The sequence below is a fragment of the Pygoscelis adeliae genome, unplaced genomic scaffold (assembly GCF_000699105.1).
Source record: "Pygoscelis adeliae isolate BGI_AS28 unplaced genomic scaffold, ASM69910v1 Scaffold390, whole genome shotgun sequence".
Lineage (NCBI taxonomy): Eukaryota > Metazoa > Chordata > Aves > Sphenisciformes > Spheniscidae > Pygoscelis > Pygoscelis adeliae.
Window position 1 is genome coordinate 160,427 of NW_008823921.1, and position 20,821 is coordinate 181,247.

Consider the following 20,821-nt stretch of genomic DNA (forward strand, 5'->3'; position numbering starts at 1 on the left):
GAGGGTGGTGCAGCCCTGGAAAAGGTCACCAGGGAGGTGGGGGATCTCCACCCTTGAGGCCTTTCAAGACTCAGGAAGACAAAGTCACAGCCAACCTGATCTAGTATTGGCAACAGTCCCATCGCAAGCTGAATGGGATTAGAGACCTCCAAAGGTCTCTTGTAACCAAGGTTTTATGATTCTAGTGCATTTGTGTCACATACTCTTCTCCCCCCTGTCCCTGGCCAGTACTGGCATCTCTCCTCCATGGCAGCAGCACATCCCTCCTTCCTACACGCACCACTGTCCTGGCTCCATCCCACACGCTTAATAGGGTCAAGTGTGCCACGAGTGGTTCAGAAACAAACGTGCTGATCAGCTCTCCGGATAAATTTGGACTGATATTTAATTACCTTTCCTGCAGCAAGGATGTGAATTTAGTTCTCTCTCCTACTGAGCCACTGACTTTTATAAAATTCATAGCAACTTCAGGCCTTTGAATTCTCCACATCGCTCAAATTGGGCTGAAACCGACCTTAGAAGTTCAGTTAATTGTGGAAGATTGAAAGACAGATAGCACAGTTCCATAAACTTTGCTTCCTCGGGAAATCAGGATAAAAACCACAGCTGCAATGGATGTCCAGGGATCATCCAATCCATCCCACAGTCCCCAAAGGATCCACTGCAGATGCACCATTCCTGACAGATGACTGCCTAACTTGTTCTTCGAGACAGCTTCAGCAATCCTCCTGGTAGGTCTTTTAGGGTTTTTTTTTAGGAGCGGGAGACACTAGTAAAGTGTTGCAAAAGGTCTAACGTGAATCTTTCTAAGTGCAATTTAAGGCTCTTGTTTACCATAATCTGGAAAAGAGATTATTCCTTTTCCTCTTTGAAGTAGCCTTGTGCATATTTGCAAACTGCTATGACAACACCTTCTTTAGGCCAAACAGCCAAAAATGTTTCAATCTTCCGGCGACTGTGGTTTTTGACTCAACGATTGTTTTTGTTGGTCTTCTGTCAAGCCTCTCCGCTCGGCCCGTGGTGTTTTTGAAGTCCGCTGCCCAGAAGTGTCGGAGCTTCAGGTTGGCATGCTGCCTCAGCCACAAAAGGCAGCAGGATTACACCACAGGCAGCCTCTCTTTCTGTTCATACACCTCAGTACGTCTGTCTTTTTCCACGAGTCTGATATTGCTGTCTCACATAATAGTTTGTGAGTCATAGACAGATCCTTTTCTGAGAAGCCAACACCTCCTAATCTTCTGTTCTTCACCTATTTTTGTGCACTAACTTACTCTGATTTTTTAAAAAAATTTGCAACTGATATTGAACTGCTCAGCTTTGTTAGGGCCATCTGGAATTCAATGCACTTTGCAGCCCTTCCAATTCAATGCCATCTGCAAATATAAGGAACACACACCCCCTCCCCCCCTTCCCTCACCTGGGTTAGTCAATAAAGCCCCAAATACCACCGGACCTGCTTTGGCAATTTCTAGAGAACCACGCTCACTACACATTCTACTTTGCTGATGAGCCGCCGGTAAGTAAATGCCAATTTTAACACAATAGGTTTGTGGAAATAAAAGATTTGGTCCCCACGCTCTCCCTGCTTCACCTGCGGCAGATTTTGAAAGCGCCGTACAGCAGAATCGGCCTGCCAACTTCTGCCCCCAGAAAGACTGGAGAACATTATTTTCCTAGCTTCTAGGCAAAGAAGTTTTGCTCAGCACGAAGGGCAGACAAGGACAAAATGATTTGTAGCAGTAAGTAGAGAAGCACAGTTTTTCCTAGTGCCGAACCCCCTCTCGCCCATTGACACAGAAGATACCAGCTGACGGCAGAGGACGCGTGAGGCAGCGCTGCTTGCCCAAAGCCAGGGAGAGGAGAAGGCTCCCTGCTTCCAGAAGATGAGGAACACTTCAAATCCTGCCCCTCCTTTGCCTGCAGACGTGGGTAATTCACCAACCCTGTTAAATACGGTTATCGCACTCGCTCATTGGATTTACCCATACTGACTATTCGGGAGCTCCACGTGCCTGGCACGCATCCAGCGCATACAGAAGGTATCCAAAGCAAGGCTGTCAAGTGCTACAGCGCATTTCCAAAGTCCACGGAACACTTTGGTGAATTAGCTAAAGATACCTCCGATGCCAGATCCATCCTTGCCAAGCCCCTGTGTCAAACACTGGAGGTACGGGAACTCCTACGAGTTTTGGAAGATGAGTATGCTATGAAATGATTTTACATTCTCATCCAAGAGCCAAGCTAGTTTTCCTTAATTTTTCAAGATCAGCCTCTTGAGCAAAAAGGTAGCTTAAGAATGTCACCAAGAATTCCTGAGGCTTGCAAAGCTAAAAGGAAATGAAAAAAAAGATGGAGGACTAAGTGGAAAGAGATAAGAAACTAACTCAGGCATTCCTATCAGCATCTGATATAACAGTATATAAAGACTTTTGAGTCATCCCCGCTATAACGAGAAACCTTTCTTATGTCTGAGCTACATAACCATTCTCAAAATGACCAGACTGTGAAAGAATCCCTTAGAAATTATTCTTCAGACACGGACAAAGGTGGGAAACATGCAAATACTTTCCTTCTCAGACAGCTCAATTCTACCTTTTGTTAGGTACGAAATCAAACTCTCTGGTTAATCACTCAAAGTGCCTGAAATGCTGGTGGGGTGTATCGTGCTGATGGAAGTTCACAAGCTATAGACACCCAGCCAGGCATACGTCCACACCAGCAGTTAGGCGCACGCTGCATTAACAGCAGGCATCTCTTAATAGCCACTACCAGAACGTTCTGCCCCTCCTCGACTTGTCCGCGTGGCTCCCATTTCACCAGCCAACACTAATCTGGTGTATTAGTAAAAGCTCAGTTTTCAGGAAAATCCATAAAGGCATCCACTTAAATAACAAATGTATTGGAAAACACACCTGGGATTTCTATCTTAGCACTCACTCGGGGCAGCAGGAGGGCGAAGCAGCAGGGCGGTGAGAACGGTGAGAGCAGAAGAGCCAGCCCTGAAGAGCTCATGCTCCAAAAGAGGGAACTCGGATGCGCTGCTGTTGGCTTGAGCTACCCCTTCCAGCTCGAAACAACTAACCCAGTTCCCTTGTGTCTACCAGCCTGAAAGCTTCAATTGCAATCTTGTCAGATTTAGGGATTTCAGGGATTAGGTAAAGAGACTACCAAGAAAAGCTCCGGGCTTAGGAAGCACCTTTTTAGCCCTCCAGCTCAGCACCAACAGAAGCTCCCCAAAACAGTTTTTGCAGCTGAAAAGAGATCTTAACTATCCGAAATCAAAATCTTGACTTCCTACCTATGCCACATATGCTGGTTAACTCCTCCTTTGTCTCATCGCAGGGCAGGAGCACACTGCAACTGCTAGGGAAGTCCCAAATTTTGGTCAGAGGAAATTTGAGACATCTTTCAACGGCAGATTGTTCCAAATATATCAGGTCCAACTGCCTCTCTCTAAGCCAGGGTCAATTACAGGCCACAAAATGATTTGCAACCAGGTGCATGTTCACAGCCCTTCTTCGCAGAGCTCAGTTTTGATTAATTAAAACTAGCTTTTAACCTGCAGCAGGGACAGCAGCTGGAGCTACGGCCAGATGCCAGCTCTTCAAAACCTCAAAGTCTGGTGCTCAGGCCAGGGGCTCAGATGGGGAGCTAGGAAGATGCTGTAGCTTTCTCCGGAGTGCAACACATTTACAGCACCCGCTTGAAACCTCACTTTAAAAACGTTTTTACAGGTGCCAGTCAGGGCTCCCTTGTGCCTCTAGAGTCACACTGCTGTTCTAGTTTTGTATTTCCATACGATCTTCTGGAGCCATACCACCCTCAGGTCTCCAGCAGACCAGGCCTAGCAAACCCAGCTGAAGCAGTTTAAGACGTTACGCCCATCCACACGCCCCACGACTTGTTGTGATAAACTCCCACGGGTGTCACAGCAACGACAGAACCAGACAAGTGCTTGCACCCTGCTCAAGCGTTGCACCCAGCTCAAGCCCTGCTCCAGGGCGGCCAAACTTCAGACACAGTTTTGCCCAGAATCACAGCCTCCCACCCCGTGGCGATCGTCTCCAACAAAGGGGAGGAGCAGAGAGCTGTTGTATTTAGAACAGGCCAGGTTTGCAGAGATCACCTCTCAAAGCCTGTAGAGCTGCAGCAAGCAGTTACTCTTTCTCCCTCCCACGGTCTTGTAGGAAACTCAACTTTTCTACCACATTCACTGGTGGAAATACAAGAAGGCAGCAAGGTGTTACCAGTCCTCCTGCATCCTCAATGCAACGTAGCCCATTTACAAGCCCAAGTGAAACACTGGATGCAGATGAGCTAGCGTGGTCAAGCATAAACCATCCTCTCAGCGGGTAAGAGTGGTTTCTTGCAGATCGCAGCTCCTTCCACTGCAGAATTAACGTATATTCTCACTCGCTGAAACTTGGTCCTAAGCAAACGAGCATGTGGCAGCATGTCTTGCCACTCAAAATATACCTCTGCTAAGGTATCGGAAAAACAACACATCTGAGCCACAAGTAGAAAGCAAAGGATTAAATCAGCCAAAGGTAAAAGAGGAAACTGCCTAGTCTATTTTTAGGGAACTGTAAAGGAGTCAAAGACACCAATGGTAGCTGATAGTCCAAATCCTTTCTGTTAATAATGCATATTCTGCACAGAGGCAGCTTAATATTCTTTTTCTACCCTACCAGTGTCCCTTTATCCCTACATCCTTAATTCTGCAGAAATACTATTCCGCCATTAACAGGATTTTATAGGGCCCAGAGATGCAGGAATGAAAATATAATACGTCAAATCACAGCATTATTGCAAGACCTTTTTCCCTTAGATGCGGCTCCTGCCTTTCTCCATCCTTACATTAATTACGTGCCATACGCTGTGCACCACAAATCCAGTCATTCACCCAAAAATCTTAACCAAAATGCTCAGCTGCTGCCCTTCACCTTGCCTTGAAGCCACAGGTGCTACTGGTGTAAAGAGCAGCCCCAGGGACAAGGGGCTGTGAATGAAATTACTGGGAAAAAACACATTCCTCTTGTCCACAGAGATTCGCTCCCTGCTTTCATTGTTTCTAGGGGCTTTGAGGCTTTGACAGAGCTTCCACCCTGGGCTCCTCCACTTGACACACTGGAATAAATCCGAGCGTTACAGTGCAAACAAGCCACCACAGTGAAGCATGTGGTGTCTCCACCTCATTGTTTCCATAGATGCTCCCAGCCGCAGAAACCGCAAACCCAAACTAAGGGACAGCCCAGCGACTCACCTGCCGCAAGCCACCGACTCAGAAAATCCACTGACCTGATGACATGCACGACTCTGTGAAATACAAACTCTTAATGGGGTGTTGCAGGCTGCAGCTGTATGGAAATGAAAGACATATGCAGAGAAAGATCACCCCTCTCCTTGCTTACCCTGCCCTAGGATTTGGAGTTATCTTCACACTGAGTTGCAACGTAAGCTGAAGTACATAGTAAAAAGGCAAAAGGAATGATTTTGAGAAAGGTCCTTGCGACACACCAACTCCATCGGAGGAAACAACCTTCAAAAAAACCTCAAGAAGCAGCCAAAGCGAAGGGGAATTGATTTTTAAAAGCATACATTGGTTTCAAAGCCCTTTTACTGGAAAAGGTGTTTCTTTACCTGTAAATAAAGTGTTTTCCAATACAGCACGCTAAAGTTTTGCAGGAGCATGGTCACCGATACATGCAGGAGGTTGGAGGATTTTCCAGGTTTTAACTGAGATTATCATGTTTCAGAGAGCCTAAGATGTCTGCTCCTGCAGCAGGAGAGATCTGGACAAACACTTCAGGCCTCAGATACGTATGGAGCAACACAAATCCACCCATACTCACACCCTCTAAAGCAGGTGCATTAAAAGAAAGAGCAGAAGCTCAGAAAAGTACATTTATATGGCTGGCCTCGGTGTTTTGTGCCGGGCTAAGAGAGGCACACTTTCATCCTGTTCAAGTGTTTCAGCTCTTCAAAGCAGAGCATAGTGCCCTTTTCAACAGAGAGCCATCTGACTGCATCTCGCCAACACTCTTGTTGCTCTACTTAAAAATCACCGCTTTCTTATAGCAGTATGAAATGTAAAGGCACATTCCTCTGTAAATTGATTTTTCTTCTCTTTTTCCAGGCAAAGGGCTCAGCAATTTATATAAAAAACAATTCTTCCTTACATGGGGAAAAAAAAAACCTCTAATTTTTAGGAAAAAATGCATGCATTTCTCTAACGACAGGACTATTGTAAAACACTTCAACTGTCTAATGTGGCTCATAGGAAAGAAACATACCAGCTGCTATAAGAAAAAAACCTCTTTCTTCCTCCGAGAAGGCTAAAACATGGGCCCAGAGACTTGCAGGATCATGCAAACGAGTACTGCAAATACGGTTTAAAACCTTGGCTTCAACTGCCCTGTGCCTGTTTTCCTCGTTATTTCCTTTCAACAGCTTGGGACACTCAGACTCCAGGGAGAAGACTGACAATTGGCCACCCTGCTGGTTTGAAATCTATTCTCTCTTCTGGCAGGAAGATCAGAGGCCAAGGTGACGACCGTGTCTTGCAGAAGCCTCTAACGGGTCTAAAGCCCGACTGGCATAGCCAGGGAGGGCAACGCCGCCGGGCAAGTGCGACCGGCCGGGGTCCCCACGAGCGAGGGGTCCCACTGCATCTGGACCTTCCCAGGCACTGAGCCAACGGAGAACTCCCAGGAGAATAAGGTGGCTTCGCAAGGAGCCTCTCTTAGAGCAAAGGGCAGCACACGATGCCATGCAAAGGTAAATCTTCAATAAATGGGAGACGGACGCTAGCTTTCCTGGCCCCTTGTGGATACACGACTTTATCTCCTGTATTAAAAAAAAAAATAAAGGACCAATGGGAACGTTAGAGGGCGGTGATGCTTCTCTGTTCCAGCAATTTTTTTAATCTGCTTTGAATGTTTTCCAGAAGACATACTCTAGTCCAAATTCAGGGAAGCCAGGCTGCCTTACTGCCCATCTTAAACAGGAGATGTACTAGGAGGAAATCACCAGAGGGAGAGTTTTCCCCCTTTCAAGGCAGTCGCTACCCTATAACCAATTTAATTAGCATATAACATATTACACAAAGCTTTATGATATATAACAAAGCTATAGTTATGAACTGCAGGAAAAAACCTGGACAAACTTCTGGGGCAAACAAAGCGTAACATAGGAAATAAAGCTAATACATTATGAAACACTTGATTTTTTTCTAAATTTTTTTTTTTTTCTAAAGTAGTTATACTTTTTGTCATCAAAACAACAAAAGACGGATTTTATTTTTTTTTTTAATTACATAGGCATATGTAATTAATTCTAAGTGACCAGAAGTGCAAACACGCAGGAGCCATTCCAGGACCGGCAGCCAGACAGTCAAGGATCATACCTGCTGCAGCACCAATGCAAAACTTACTGTTCTTTAAAAAGCCACATCCAAAATTTGAGAATGTTTGTCCTATACTGACCGAACTCTCCTGCAAAGCGACAGGGATTGTGGAAAGATGTTTTCCGTGCTATGCAAGTATAATTTTTTCCTCTCCTCCAGGAAATTAGTTTCTACACTAAAATACAAGTATGCAAAATAGAAAGTTGGGTTTTGTTTTTTTTTTTCCTGTGGATCTCTGCCACTACACATTTCCACCTGCAGCTTTCAGGGGAAGGAGGTTACCCAGAATAATTTCTGTTTCTTTTTATTGCTCCTGCCTTTTTTAGAACAAGTTTGTAATCTGATAGAAAATCCGACCACAGTCCTCGTAATACAATCACTGATCAGTCCCTTTGGAGAGGGACAGGTGATTCAGTAACCAGTGCCCAACTGAGTCAGAGGAAGCCTGAGTTCAAGCTCTACCCCATTCTCTCTCAGAAAGTTGAATAAATGTAGGAAATTAGTATTAGAAGTTGACAAGACTGTCATCCGTCTCCTCCATTACGTGTCGCGAGGGATTTGAGGGGTTACAAGTCCTCCGCAGTCTTTTAACCAGCCTCCACAACGAGGACAATTACACAAATACTTTGGAAAGGCTCTGCAGACGTACCGAGGTACTTGGGGTAAGCACTCATCCTGTCAGCGTGCATCAGCTGGTTTGGAATTGCTTTTCGTAGCTTTACCGTGCCCTCTGTCAGGTAGCAACTAACACCGCAGGCACACGGTTTGTTTGCTAATGCGCTGCCAGCACTCTTCATTCCTCCTGCTTCTGCTATCACCGGCGGGCAGGGAAAAGTGTTTGGGGAGAAAGCATTTCGTTTCTTTACTTACATGGACCGAGTTAGTTATCATGGGAACACCATTCACACTACTCCACTCATCTTCTACTAGGGTAACTTGTTTTTCATGTAATTAAGTGCATTCTTCCAGCCTGAATCTATCCATAGCAGTATTTGCAGGGTTTATTCAATATCTGCATTTAACTCGGCGCTTTCAACTCCAAGCTAGGGCAGACGATCATTAAGAAGCTGAATGCTCGAGGAAAAAGAAACGCTACGCACATACCATCTGCACGTTAAGCCTCTCCTTTGGTTCTGCTCTAAAGCCATTTGAGCTGCAAATCTCTCTTTACTGTTAAAATTCTTAGTACTTGCTTCTTGGTTGCTTTTGACCAAGATTTGGAGGAGTTGCTGATATGCAGGAGGGCAGGACTGCCAGCCAGAAGAACCTCAGCTAGTTGGAGAAACGGGATCTAAGTACATCTCCCAGTACTGTCAGGGCAGTTACAGGGAGGATGACACCACACCAGACGTCTCGGAGATGCTCAGTGAAAAGGCAAGCAGTGACTGTCAAGCTGCAACCAGGTAAATTCTGTCTGGATGTAAAGAAAAAACACAGTTCCCATGAGATTGGGGCAGCCACAGGACAGAGCCCAGAGAGGTGGTGAAATCTCCATCCTCGTAAACTTTCAAGGCTTGAGCGAACCAGGTGCTATGCAACCTCATCTAGGTTTAAGTTTAGCCCTGCTCCGAACAGGGGTTTGGACCAGAGACTTCCCGAGGTCACTTTGTGCCTAAATCTTCCTATAATTTTAAGTTCAGCGGCATGCATTGCAACACTGTACTGCAGGAAGCCAGACCAACTGTCTGTTGATGCCGTCTCGACTGCAGCTTGCCAGTTTGTTGCAAAATAAAAAGCAGAACCAATTCATTAATGCCATCAATTTCTTCATAAAGTTATCACAAATAATGGCTTCTAGATTTAGAAATAGGTGCCCTTTATTTGACCTGACATTAACTTCAAAAGGGGCCATCACTACAAAAATACTATAAAATTGTTATTTGTTACTTTTATGTGCATCTTAGTTATTTTTCAATATTACAACCACCTGAAGCCCATGTATACGAACGAGTCTCCAGTCTTGTTGGTTATCCTAGGAAGCTGCCATCCATGGCAGGGACAGACTAATGGGCCACAGCGCTCCCTTTCAGCATTACGATCTTTGCTGACAAGCAGCCACAGACCAGGCGAAGCTAGGTTGCAAAGGAGCCTAGGTAGAAAGCGTAGGTAACCCAAATAAAGAGATGGAGAAGAAGAAATCTGGGTGGACGTGGCCAAGGAAAAAAGCTATACAAAAAATGTGCAGCAGAGACCTGCATGTGTGGGAAGAGGGCAAGAATGTACTTGTCAAGTCAGGAAAAAGGGATGCTGCCAAGGTTCAAACTTAAAAGGAGAGCCTGGCTGAAGGGTTTGCTGTTTAGATAGAGAGAAGAGGCCAGTTTTTAAATAAAGAATGAGCAAGAGTTAAAAATTAGACTTTGGTGAAGACCCACAAGAATCCTCAGTTTTAAGGGGACATGTTTCTAAACATGCCTTCATGTGAAAGACACTCACGTTTCTGAAACTACAGAAGGGTTTATATTCCACGTGAAGTCAGTGGGGAAAGGCACCGCACGCTCACGGGATCAGAAAGAACCGCTTCAACACTTACACGTGGGGCTTCAGCAACCATCCCCAAAATTGCTGTCACCCCGACAGTAGAAGCAACAGGGACGACAGCATCTTGGGATGTTGTTGGGAGCGCAAAGAAAGCAAGCAGAACTCCCAACAGCAACAGTAACAAGCAAGGGGAGCTGCCAAAGAATGAAGGCATCATATTAAGGGCACCAGGGAGCAAGCTAGCCAAGCAGGATGACTAGATAGGTTCTGCCTTCACGCTCCAAATCTGAATGAGTCACCGAACAGAGAAGGGCAGAGTCACAAGCAGAATGCAATTCACACCACATTTTCCTTTATAGATGTATAATGTCAAGACAGACTCATTTCTCCCAAGGAAAAAAAAAAAAACCACTTCTGTAGGAGAAGGGGAAGTTAAAACTGATTTTATCATCTGGAAACTGCACTTTTTATTACTACTTAGCCTGTATACGTTGCCTGTTTTTTCACTTGCCTACAGGGGACCTCCAGCACCGGGTCATAATTAAAGAGTTCAAGAACATTTTCATTTAATAGGAAATGTTCACCCTCCTCACTTTTTACATGTCTAGCCTTTCCAAAGGAGTATTATACAGCAAGTAAAATTAGCCCCTGGGGGTTGATAAGGCTTGGGATTGATTTCCAATTCTCAAACTCAGTTGAAATCATGCTGCCTCCAAACCACAGCTAAAACCACACAAGACGTGCGGTACCTGCTCCATCAGTGTCCGACGGGACCGCTGAGCACCCCCGGCACATAGGCAGGTGCCCCAAATGCCGCACGCACAACCTCGGAGCACTGCCTGCTCTGCAGGCTGCCTATTACTGAGCTCAATAACTCTTGGGAGCGGATGAAGCCCTCAGCTGAGAGATGAAATGAGAGAGGGAAAGACTAGCACCTCTAACAGGACTGAAGGTTACTGGATCAAAGATCTAGCCAGTCCAGTATGGTGTCTCCAACGTCAGCCGACAGCAGATACAGAGGGAGAGCCCAAGAAAACAGTTCCTACGTAGCAATTAACACCCCCCCCATACTCTCAAGCCTCAAAAACGTGTGGCTTAGGGACCTCTTTATCCATACTTAGAGGACTTTTTAATATCATTCTCTCTATCGATTTATCTTCCATGAATTCATCCAGTCGCTCTTTTAACTCAGGCAGACTTCTAAGGTCCACAGCCCTTGTCTTCACCGTCTGAAGAACTCTGTATCATCAGCAACGGCACGGCTGCATTAGTGAACTTTGTCCTGATCGCTTTTGGGCAGAAGCGAACAGACCCTTCAAACTTCACCGTTTTTTCCTTCCCCAAGGAACTGACCACGTATTTCAACTTTCTGCTTATCCTCAGCAAACTGCTGATCCATGCAATGGCCACTATCGCATTACAGCGGCAAACTTCCTTCACGAGCCTTTGGTTGAGGAACTTTATTAAACACCACTGGAAAATCTAAGCAAGCCACACAAAACCAGATCATCTCGCCGCATGGCTGCTAAGTCCCTTGCAGAGCTCCTACAGACTTGCAATGCCCACCTTCCTTCATATTTCAAACATGTCTCTCCTTACATCACATTTATCAATGTATCCTCTAGCACCGTTATTTAGAACAAGGTTTTTGGTTTTAAACTGATTAAGAGATGTTCCCGCACTGGCACCCACCAACCTCACCCATGGCGAACGTACCACAAAAAGCTGTCTCTGTTTTATGAATAGGAAAACACACCACAAGGGGAAGTGATTTGCCCAGATCAGATATCAAAACCAGAACAATCCCTAGCTCAGTTTCCCAATTTATCCACAACATATATATTATCTTCCACTTCTTCCAGCAAGTTTCCCAGGTGTGTAAAGCAACATAAAAGTATCAGTATTCAAGAGAAGGACAAGCTTTGAAAGAGAACCAGAGCAAGCCTGTGTCTTAGCAGGGTAACGATGGTCTGATGTTCATTTCTGCACTTTCAAATTCAAAGGGAACTGTGAACGGAATTCCAGCTTTATTCCTCAGACAACTTTTTAAGCTACAAAGAGATCCCCAGAAATCAGTTTTATCCCCAAGTTTTCAATTAGAATATTGCCAAATTTTCTTTTTAGTGAGTTCTAACAAAACAAGTGAAAGAGAATGACTTTGTAGCAGGCTACATCAAATGCAGTCTCAATAGCCCACATAACCCTTACTCAGAGATGCTCAGAAAAAAGCATGCCGCGTTACAAAGCCAGCTTTTCTTCATTCCTCACCCTATCCATTACTCCAAGCAGTTCAGAAAGTACAGAAGGAGATACAAGAGATAATCAGAGCAGTGATGTCAGCAGTACCTGAATAAGCTATTATGGGAGACCTCTCCTATTGATCTGCTAATAGCCTCTTCAAACAGACCTCACACTCCAGGAACAGGAGAGCGGTGGTAAGAGGGTCCCAGTCAGAAAGCAATTACATTAGCTGGACACGAGCTCACTTGTTTTTCAAGAAGATGGAGCTGCTTCTCAGGTCAGCGTGCATCTTGGCTTTTATTCCTCTCTCAATACAGCTTTGTCCCCTCTGACCAGGTTTTGAGGCCAGACCTTTCAAAAAGTGGGACTCGGCACCGATTCTCGGCAAACTCGCGGCACTGCTGCTGCGTGACATGGTACGGCGATACAGTTCGGAAGACGGCTCCCTCCTTCCCTGTGAAACCTGCCTCAGCTGCGCAGCTCAAGCTGTCAGCTCTGGGCACTTTACTTTGCAGCCTTCTTTTAACGTTTCCTCTTCCATTTCACATCTTCAAAGTTCACCTTACAGAGAAGAAAAGCAGTTGTTCCCCTGAAATCTCTGCTTCTGCATCTATCGGAGACAGGCAGACAGTTCTGCAACGCAGTCCAGTATTCTGCCCATTCTTGTTCCAAATAAACCAGGACTTAGGGCTCCCGCCATTTCCATTAGTCTGAGGAACTTACCAACAGCCTCGTTTCTGACATCTTCCCGCTTCTTCCAGTGTAACACAAAAAAAGAAGAGCAATTTTCTCTGAACATCAGAAATTTGGAAGCATTTAAAAGTCCAGAAGATGGCTTTAAGAAAGCTGGCACGGTTGTGGGAAACAAGCCAGACACAAGCCTCTAAAGCTCTGGCTCACTTTGTTTCCACCTAGAATTTACTCACAAAGTGGGCAGCGTGTTACTGCATCTCCTGCCAATACCTGGCTACAAACACGCCTGCAATTTAGGGGTATAGGCTTAATTACACCGGGAAACAAAAGCATCCATTTCCCCTGGGTCTGGAAGAACAGAAAGCATCTGGTCAAAACATACAGGGTATTGGCTGACACATTATTTGCTTTCCGAGCAGTAAAACATCTACAGCTTTCCGAAACAACCACTCATGTCACACATAGTATCTGTAACAGCCTCCTAAAGTATGTAATTTGTGGTGGGACAACAAGTAAAACGCTTCAGGCTTGCGCACTGGCGCGTTCAAAATACATAGTCTAATGCTTTCTCTGCGGCACACGTGCTACCTTTGTGTACGCAACCTACAAGCATCCAGTGGCCCTAGTCGCAATGAAGTCACAAAATTTCTCAAAATAATTCAGTTCTGGCACAAGGACCAGAGGACATCAAATTAAATCACCCCAGGGAACGCTCAAAACAGTTGCTCTCTATTCGCTCCCCCTATTCTGCCTATGGCTGTACTGAGTTTGGTCAGAGGCCCCCCCCTCAAACACTTACTTTTTTGGAGGAAGGGCCCTACTCTGTTCACTCGTTCTTCAAATGGAAGCCAGCCCGTACCTTTGATTATTCAGGCTGCCCTTCTTCGTACGCTTTTTAATTCTGTCTTTTTTTTCAGGGGGAAACAGAACTGGACTCAACACTCAAGTGCAGGCGGATGATGGGCATGGCACAGCAGGGACATCTGCAATAGTAACGCTAATTCCTAGTATCAATCGGCTTTTGATCCCAAGTATCAAGACGAGGTTTAGAAGTGTTTAACCTCAGATTGTTTCTTCTGATGGGCAAGAACCACCTCCAGGGCCCACCATCATTTACAGAAAATTCAAACTGCTCGTCCTCCCATGAGACCAGGTCGAGTGTGTCCACACGGAACATCAGCCAATTTATCGTGCAGTCTCTCACTACTTCCCACATCGTGCCTCAGCTTTGTTTTCAACCTCAACAGCTCGGTATCATCAGCATCAGTTATCGGGTGTCAAACCTGCATCCCACCACTTGCTTCTAAGACTCCAGAATTAGCACAACGGGCAGAACCTGTCCTGGATAGCCTGCTAAACTTAATTAAAAAGTCTGCAAAAAGGTAAAAATAGCAAGTGACAAAACTGAATGACAGTCACAAAATTCAATGTCACTAAACACAAGCTCATGCACTGAGGGGTGGAGACATTAGAGGGAACGCACCAAATTACGCAGACATCACGACATCCCCAAATCAGCTATCAACACTCAGGAAACCTCCTGGAGTCACAAGTGGGCCACTCTCTGCATCATCAGCCAGATGCTCAGAGGTGTCAAAGAAACAAATACAGTATCAGAAACCCTACGGGAAGAAGCAGTGAACAACCAGAGAGACCTTTCTAAAGCCACAGTGCTCACGCATCACCTCGTCTCAAAGATTACAAGTAGCCTAGAGAAGGGTAACAGCAAAAATTAGATCTATGGAATATATTCCATAGGAGGCACTAAACACAGTCGGCTCTTCGGCCTCAAAAAAGGAAGGAATCTGAAGAAGTATAAAGGTAACGGCCAGGCGGACATGGAAAAATTACTCGCTCATTTCTCAGGTAAAGGGGATTAAGGAGATGTACATAGAAAAACACCAGTTAAATGAGCAAAGGCAAATAAAAACTAGGAGAAGGGAACAGCTTTTCCATGTGTTTTTTAAATAAACTATGGAACTCATTATCACAACATGTTAGAGAGATTAGGAATAAAAGCAGGTCCCCAACGGGAAGAAGCAAATTCAGAGTTAACGGTCTCACTGACCTTCTGGCACCTCGAGGCATGGGGCTGACACAGAACTAGGGAATAAAAACCAAAAAAAAAAAAGGGGGGGCAGAAATTTCACAAAAAAACCCCCACCACGCTGCTTCTTCAAAACAAAACTGGAAGGAGAGGAGAAAAACGAATGGCCAAGTCAAACACAATGGAGTGAGCTAAAACGGACCAAACCTGAGTTTGGCCAAGGAATCTAGAAAGCTCTAAAATCTGCTGTCTAGAGGGCAACATCCAGGCTGAGCCAAACCAGCACCTACCCGCTGCCTGAATGGGAAACTGCGAGGAGGTGCACGCGCTTGAAATGAGTTCTGCTACACAACAAACGTCGGAGTGAACTGGCCTTTTCACATGAGAAAAATCATTTAACAGATCTACTGCCACCGGTTGTAAGGCAAACGAGGAAACTAGGACCTTGCCTTTCAGTGTGACCCTGCAGATGTTACATGCCGCCGGTAATCAATCTATTTCTGCATTCGGATAACCCGACTGCATCATTAAAACTCTGCAAACTGGTTAACAAATGATATTAATGCGGCGAATTAACAAAAGAAGCAAAGGCTGCCGAAGTCTGCCGAAGCCTGGAGTTCAAGGAAGCAGCTGACAGAATATTTTTGGCAAGAAACTAATCAAGTACTGCAGCTTCTGAAGGAAGTAACACGCTTGGTCAAGAAAGTGCCAAATTTGGGGGTTTGTGACTCCTCGCTTTTGTGTCTCCTCTGCATACCAGGGATGTTGAGGAACGCTCACGGGAGGAATGAACAAGATTCACGAAGGTGTCAAGTCTGGGCTCTCCTCGGTGGCCTCCTAGGCAAACGCCAATACTCCTCAGTTTCATTTAACTTGGATATTCCAACTATTAACACAAGTTGGCCTGACAGCTTTAAAGTATAAAAGACTTACTGACACCTCTGAAAACCCTTCAGAGTGATTTTAAATTTTTTTTTTTTTAAAAACACAATCCTAAAGCAGCTTAATATGTTTAAAAACTTAACGTTAGACTCCTTCCATCCATCATTAAAATGCCAACATACCTGTCACACCTAAAAATACAAGAACGATTATTAATTTATTCTGTTTTTTTGACAGTTATTTTACTGTTGTTTCAGAATCAGACTTAGCCACTCATTAACACTTTCCACTGGGCTTCATCTCACAAAGTCATGGCGTTTGGTAATCTAAACACTCTCCTCTCTTATTAAAGAGAGAAGAGGTTATAAAAGCTTCATTTTTTAATATTTCCAGTGAGAGATACAGGCAGAAATGCAACTTGCAAATTTGGATACCCCCACTTTCTGTAGGTGTGATTCTTAGTGAGGGTATGCCTACGCTTGGCAATTGTGCTGGTAGAGGAGCTGGCTGGTAACCGAGATCTCCCACCGCGACCAGAAGCAAGTCAGCAGGAGCTGTGTCAGCCTGGCACCCGGCCATTCCGCGGAGCGATGGGACTCTGGGAGGGTAGGGGTACCCACCTTCTGCCTAAAATCTATCCCCCAAGGCTCCTCTTTCCATAGTTACCTAAGAAAACTATCCTCCAACCCCCAATTTTGTCACATACTAAGCTCAAGAGACAATGCAGATCAATTTCAGAAACGCTCACGTCTGCAGATCTAAGAAGCAAGCGCCCCTTTGCCTGCCATAGCCTTGTTTTTCGGCAAAGGTATTTTTTCAAACTACGCTTGGATTTGTATCAGAAATCAGACTAGGTATGTACACGCTACGTTTCAAACACTCACCCCGGCACGAGTTTCAACAGTGAAGCATCAAACAGCAGCTTGCCACGGCTGAGGTCTCCCCCGGTAGAAACCCACAAGCATCCCAGTTCTGTTCTACAGGAAGAGATCTCTTCTTTCTCTACATACACATTTTTTAAAGGAGCTCACTATGCTGCACTGGAAGCAGTTTCGAAAGCAGACAGAAAACAGGAAAGGATTTGAAAAGCCAGAATCACAGATATTTTTTTTAAGCCTGGTAACGTTACCCCCCTGCACACGACAGTCAGCTTCTGGTCATCACGAAGGCCCACCTGCGGAGAGCTTCTTGTTTCACTTCCCCTCACCATAACCCTTGCCACACTCACCTCGCCTGAGTAACTGTATTTTCCTTTCAGGATCTGCCGATATAAGCGGGTGCGGTTGTCATCTTCAAAGGGCATAGTGCCGCTCAGGAGAATGTAGGAGATAACACCCAGCGCCCACATGTCCACAGAGTTCGTGTACGGCTTCCTGACCAGGATCTCGGGAGCAATGTACTCCGGGGTCCCACACGTGGTTTTCATCAGGCAGTCATCTCCCTTCTTCCGAGCACTTGCCAACCCAAAGTCCGTAATCATGATTTTGGAGTCTGTTCCCGGATGGTAGTACAGCAGGTTCTCTGGTTTTAAGTCCCGGTGCGTGATACCCAGCGTATGCAAGTACTTCACACCATCCAATACCATCTGCAGCACACGCGTAGCGTCTCTCTCGGTGAAGGAGCCTTTAGCAATGATTCGATCAAACAGTTCTCCTCCGGTCGCCAATTCCATCACCATGTACACACGGTCCTGGGTATCAAACACCTCGATGAGCTGGATGATATTGGTGTGCCGAACCCGCCGCAGCACACTAAGCTCCGACTCGCACACTTCCCTCCCCTCCCGGTATTTGGTCTCTATCATCTTGATTGCGTAGGGCTGCTTGGTAGCCTTGTGTTCCACCCGTACGACGCGGCTAAAACTCCCTCTCCCGATCAGAGCTTTAATGTCATACTTGGCTGTCACTCTGGGGTCAAATTTGGCGCGGTATTTGGCCACTTTGTTCTTGCGGGGTTCGGGCTGGTCCACGTGGGCAGGGAGGTGGTTCCCAGGATAGGGGTTAGCGTGACGCGGGGGCGAGGGAGAGCCAGCTTTGATGACAGTCCCACAGTCATCTTTGATGAAATGCTTGTATATGTCATTGTGGCCTGTGTAAGGTTCGACTTTTTTAACCAGGTCTAGCTGCACATCTTTGGGGGGCTCGGGAAGCACTTTGCTTGTCCCACAGCCCATCACTGAATGGTGTTAATTCCCTATCAAGGCATTTTCCCAGGGCAGCAGCAGCAGCAGCCACATCCGGGGCAATTCCCACATTTGAACCTTAGGAAAGGAACGAGAAGAAAGAGATAAACAGGAATCACGGTCGTAAAGTTTCAAACGGGGGGGGGGGAATGCAAGCGGTTCACGTCTCAATGGAGCCACGCTACCGCAGACTGAGAATTTGGGGTTTTCACTGTACTATACTACGGAGCACGCGCAGCGCTTTGCCGCTGTCGTCAACAAGCTAGTGAAGATATGAAAACCCAGTCACAGGCAGAACAGACGCCTCCGGAAACTGCACAGTCCCTCTTTTTACTAAGGAGTTTAATGCTCCCGGCTGAGCGCCGAATCACAGAGTCACAAAACAGTTGAGGTTGGAAGAGACCTCTGGAGGTCCTCTCATCCAGCCCCAATTGCTTAATAAAAACCAAATTAAGGAAAGAGTCGAGCATTTTCCTTAATTTTGTTTAATCTGCTCAGCTTCGTAAGACAGCAGCCACTCCGAATCGTATAGTTTTGAAATTTCTCACTAGAAACTCCACAAAGTATCTCAGGAACTTGTTCACTTAACAAACCTTCCTCAGATTTTCTTCCTGTTTAACTGGCACGGGTGTCTTAAAACGTCTCACTGCTCTGCTCCTGGGGATCAGTGAAACCGTGCAGGAGGCGGGGATTAAGGAGACAGAGGCACGCTGCTTTTTAAGATGCACTTTACCAATTAACTCGCCGCATCCCCTGCAAAAAGGCAGCTCTCATTTAACCAGAGCAGCTTTTAGCCGGCAATTCCCTCACCCTCCAAACCCTAAGAAATCAAGGTGGGCTTTGACGACTTTTGACGCCCTGACCCAGCTTTGTTTTCTTCTGCATCTTCAGGTACCAGGTGGCACTTCTGTTTTTGCCATATGGAGCCGGGTGTAGGAAGTGGAATTTCTACCGGCTGCTCCAGACTATAGAGCGAAGGGAGCTCTTGCTCGTCGCACCGTATTCCCGCAGAACCAAGTCAGCTGCACTTCAGCAAGTCTTTGGGTGCTGATTAAAACAGCATGACTGGCTAGGAGGCGGGGAAGCTGCCTGTATGCGTTCTGGCAGCCAGCCAAGCAGTTTTAAATTTCTGCTCGTCGGCTCAGAGCCCTTCAATACGGTGCCTGAGCCTTCACAGAAGGCTACAGAAAAGCCGTTAGCCTTGAAATGTAACCTTACCATCACCGAGCGTATCTTCACTCATTCACCACCTCTCCAAGCCACTATTCAGCACGAACAGCAGAAAGGGAACCCCGGGTGGTCTTCCATCAGGAGAATTACGCGGAGAAACAAGGAATGGTTTAGAGGGACACCCGGAAGAAGCTTAGACTCTACATCCAACCTGGAAAGAAAACAAGGCTTTAGTTAAGCTTCAGTTTTAAAATCAGACATCAAGAAAGTAAGTTCTCATGTAAGACCTCCTGGCCGTACCGCGAAGTCAAGCACACCAGCCGTGCGCAAACGCGCCCATGCTAGGGTGCGAGCCGCAGAAATAAACAACAACTTCACAGAAAGCTTAGCTGACATCTGAATTTCACCAAGGGCTGTCCTGTAAGGAGGTGTTCATTCAGATTACAGTCCCATGCCAAAAAATGAACAAAATACCACCGCTATTCCCGAATAATGCCTCGCAGGGGCAGTTTTTCCCAGCATTACTGCACGTTAAAGCATACTAGGTTAACAGATAAATGGAACGAGCATCCACGAGCAGGGTTACTACAGAGCAATTCCACACGTAGAAAAGCACTTGTGCAAAACGTCCCACCCGGAAACAAAACCAATGAGAAGGATCGATCGCTGAGCTTGAAAACGTCGTAGATGAATCCACCGCTGCCGACAACATTAACTGAGATCAGGCATCGACTAGCACTGTGTCAGCGGCTCTTCCTCGAGCACCTAAAGGTCCGCGACAGTGAAGCCTACAGCACCCCAGAGCTGCACGCCACGGCCAGCAACAAAACGCTTAACTCCCCGTCAGTGCGGGTGGAAACGCTCCTGTGTAATAACCACCAAGAGTCTGGGAGCAGGAGCGAACGCGTTAGAGAAAGGAAGCGTTACAAGCCCCCTCTGAGCGGGAAATCACATACTTGGCAGGCGCCGAACTATCTGAGAGGGGGCAGCACGCCTGAGCTGCAGTTGTAAGCGGCGAGAAGGAACGTTTAGGCTTCAACGTCTGCCCGCTTCTCTCCTGGGACAACCAGCACGTTGCACCCCGCGGCTCTGCAGGGCAACACCCCGGCTCCTGCTGATTCAGGAGCGTCCTCCACCTCTCTGAAAACATCAGGGCCTGAACGGTCTCGCACCTGAGGGCGTCCCCGTGCATAAGGAGCGTCAGCCACCTGACTAACCCACCCGAGGCCTAGCAGGCCTTCCAACCACCGATTAAATATCTGACGACTTGAAGCTGTTTAATTTCGCTTTTCTACGGGATGCCAGTAAGGAAATTTGAAGATACCAGCTCTTAACTGCGTAAGCAACGCTCACGCACTGCAACCTTCAAATCACACCTATGCCACCACAGCGTAACGGGGAAAAAAAGGCCTGAAAGCCCCTTACCTTTAGTCTGACTAGTAAGTTTTAAAGTACATCTTATTGCCTGACATACGCCTGGTATTACCAGCCGCTTGGCTGGCGGTGCAAGCCTTCGGTGGGTTTCTGAGGGGGAAACCCGGGGCTGGGGCTGCCGCGGCGCTCCGGGCAGCTGTGCCAGAGCCGGTGGCAGGCCGGAATCGGCCGAACCAGCCGGGATTTCCAGAACTCTGACTGCTTTTCGTAACTTAGCCCGAACGAGACCGTCTTCCCCCCATCCCTTCCAGGGAGGGGGCCCAGGGCCGGGCCGGTGCCGGCACCTCGT

General features: G+C 46.5%; 1 protein-coding gene across 1 annotated transcript in view; it reads right to left on the reverse strand.

Annotated features, from left to right (window-relative positions):
- The window catches only part of PSKH1 (protein serine kinase H1), a 33,396-nt gene extending 13,592 nt beyond the window's left edge, over positions 1-19,804 (reverse strand). Inside the window, exons 1-3 of the mRNA XM_009319735.1 lie at positions 19,733-19,804; positions 19,147-19,309; positions 16,975-18,006 (exon numbers count right to left, since the gene is read on the reverse strand). Coding sequence (XP_009318010.1) covers positions 16,975-17,919 — 945 coding nt within the window. The 5' untranslated portion in view covers positions 17,920-18,006; positions 19,147-19,309; positions 19,733-19,804. The remainder of the gene's footprint in view (positions 1-16,974; positions 18,007-19,146; positions 19,310-19,732) is intronic.
- Positions 19,805-20,821: the final 1,017 nt, after the last annotated feature.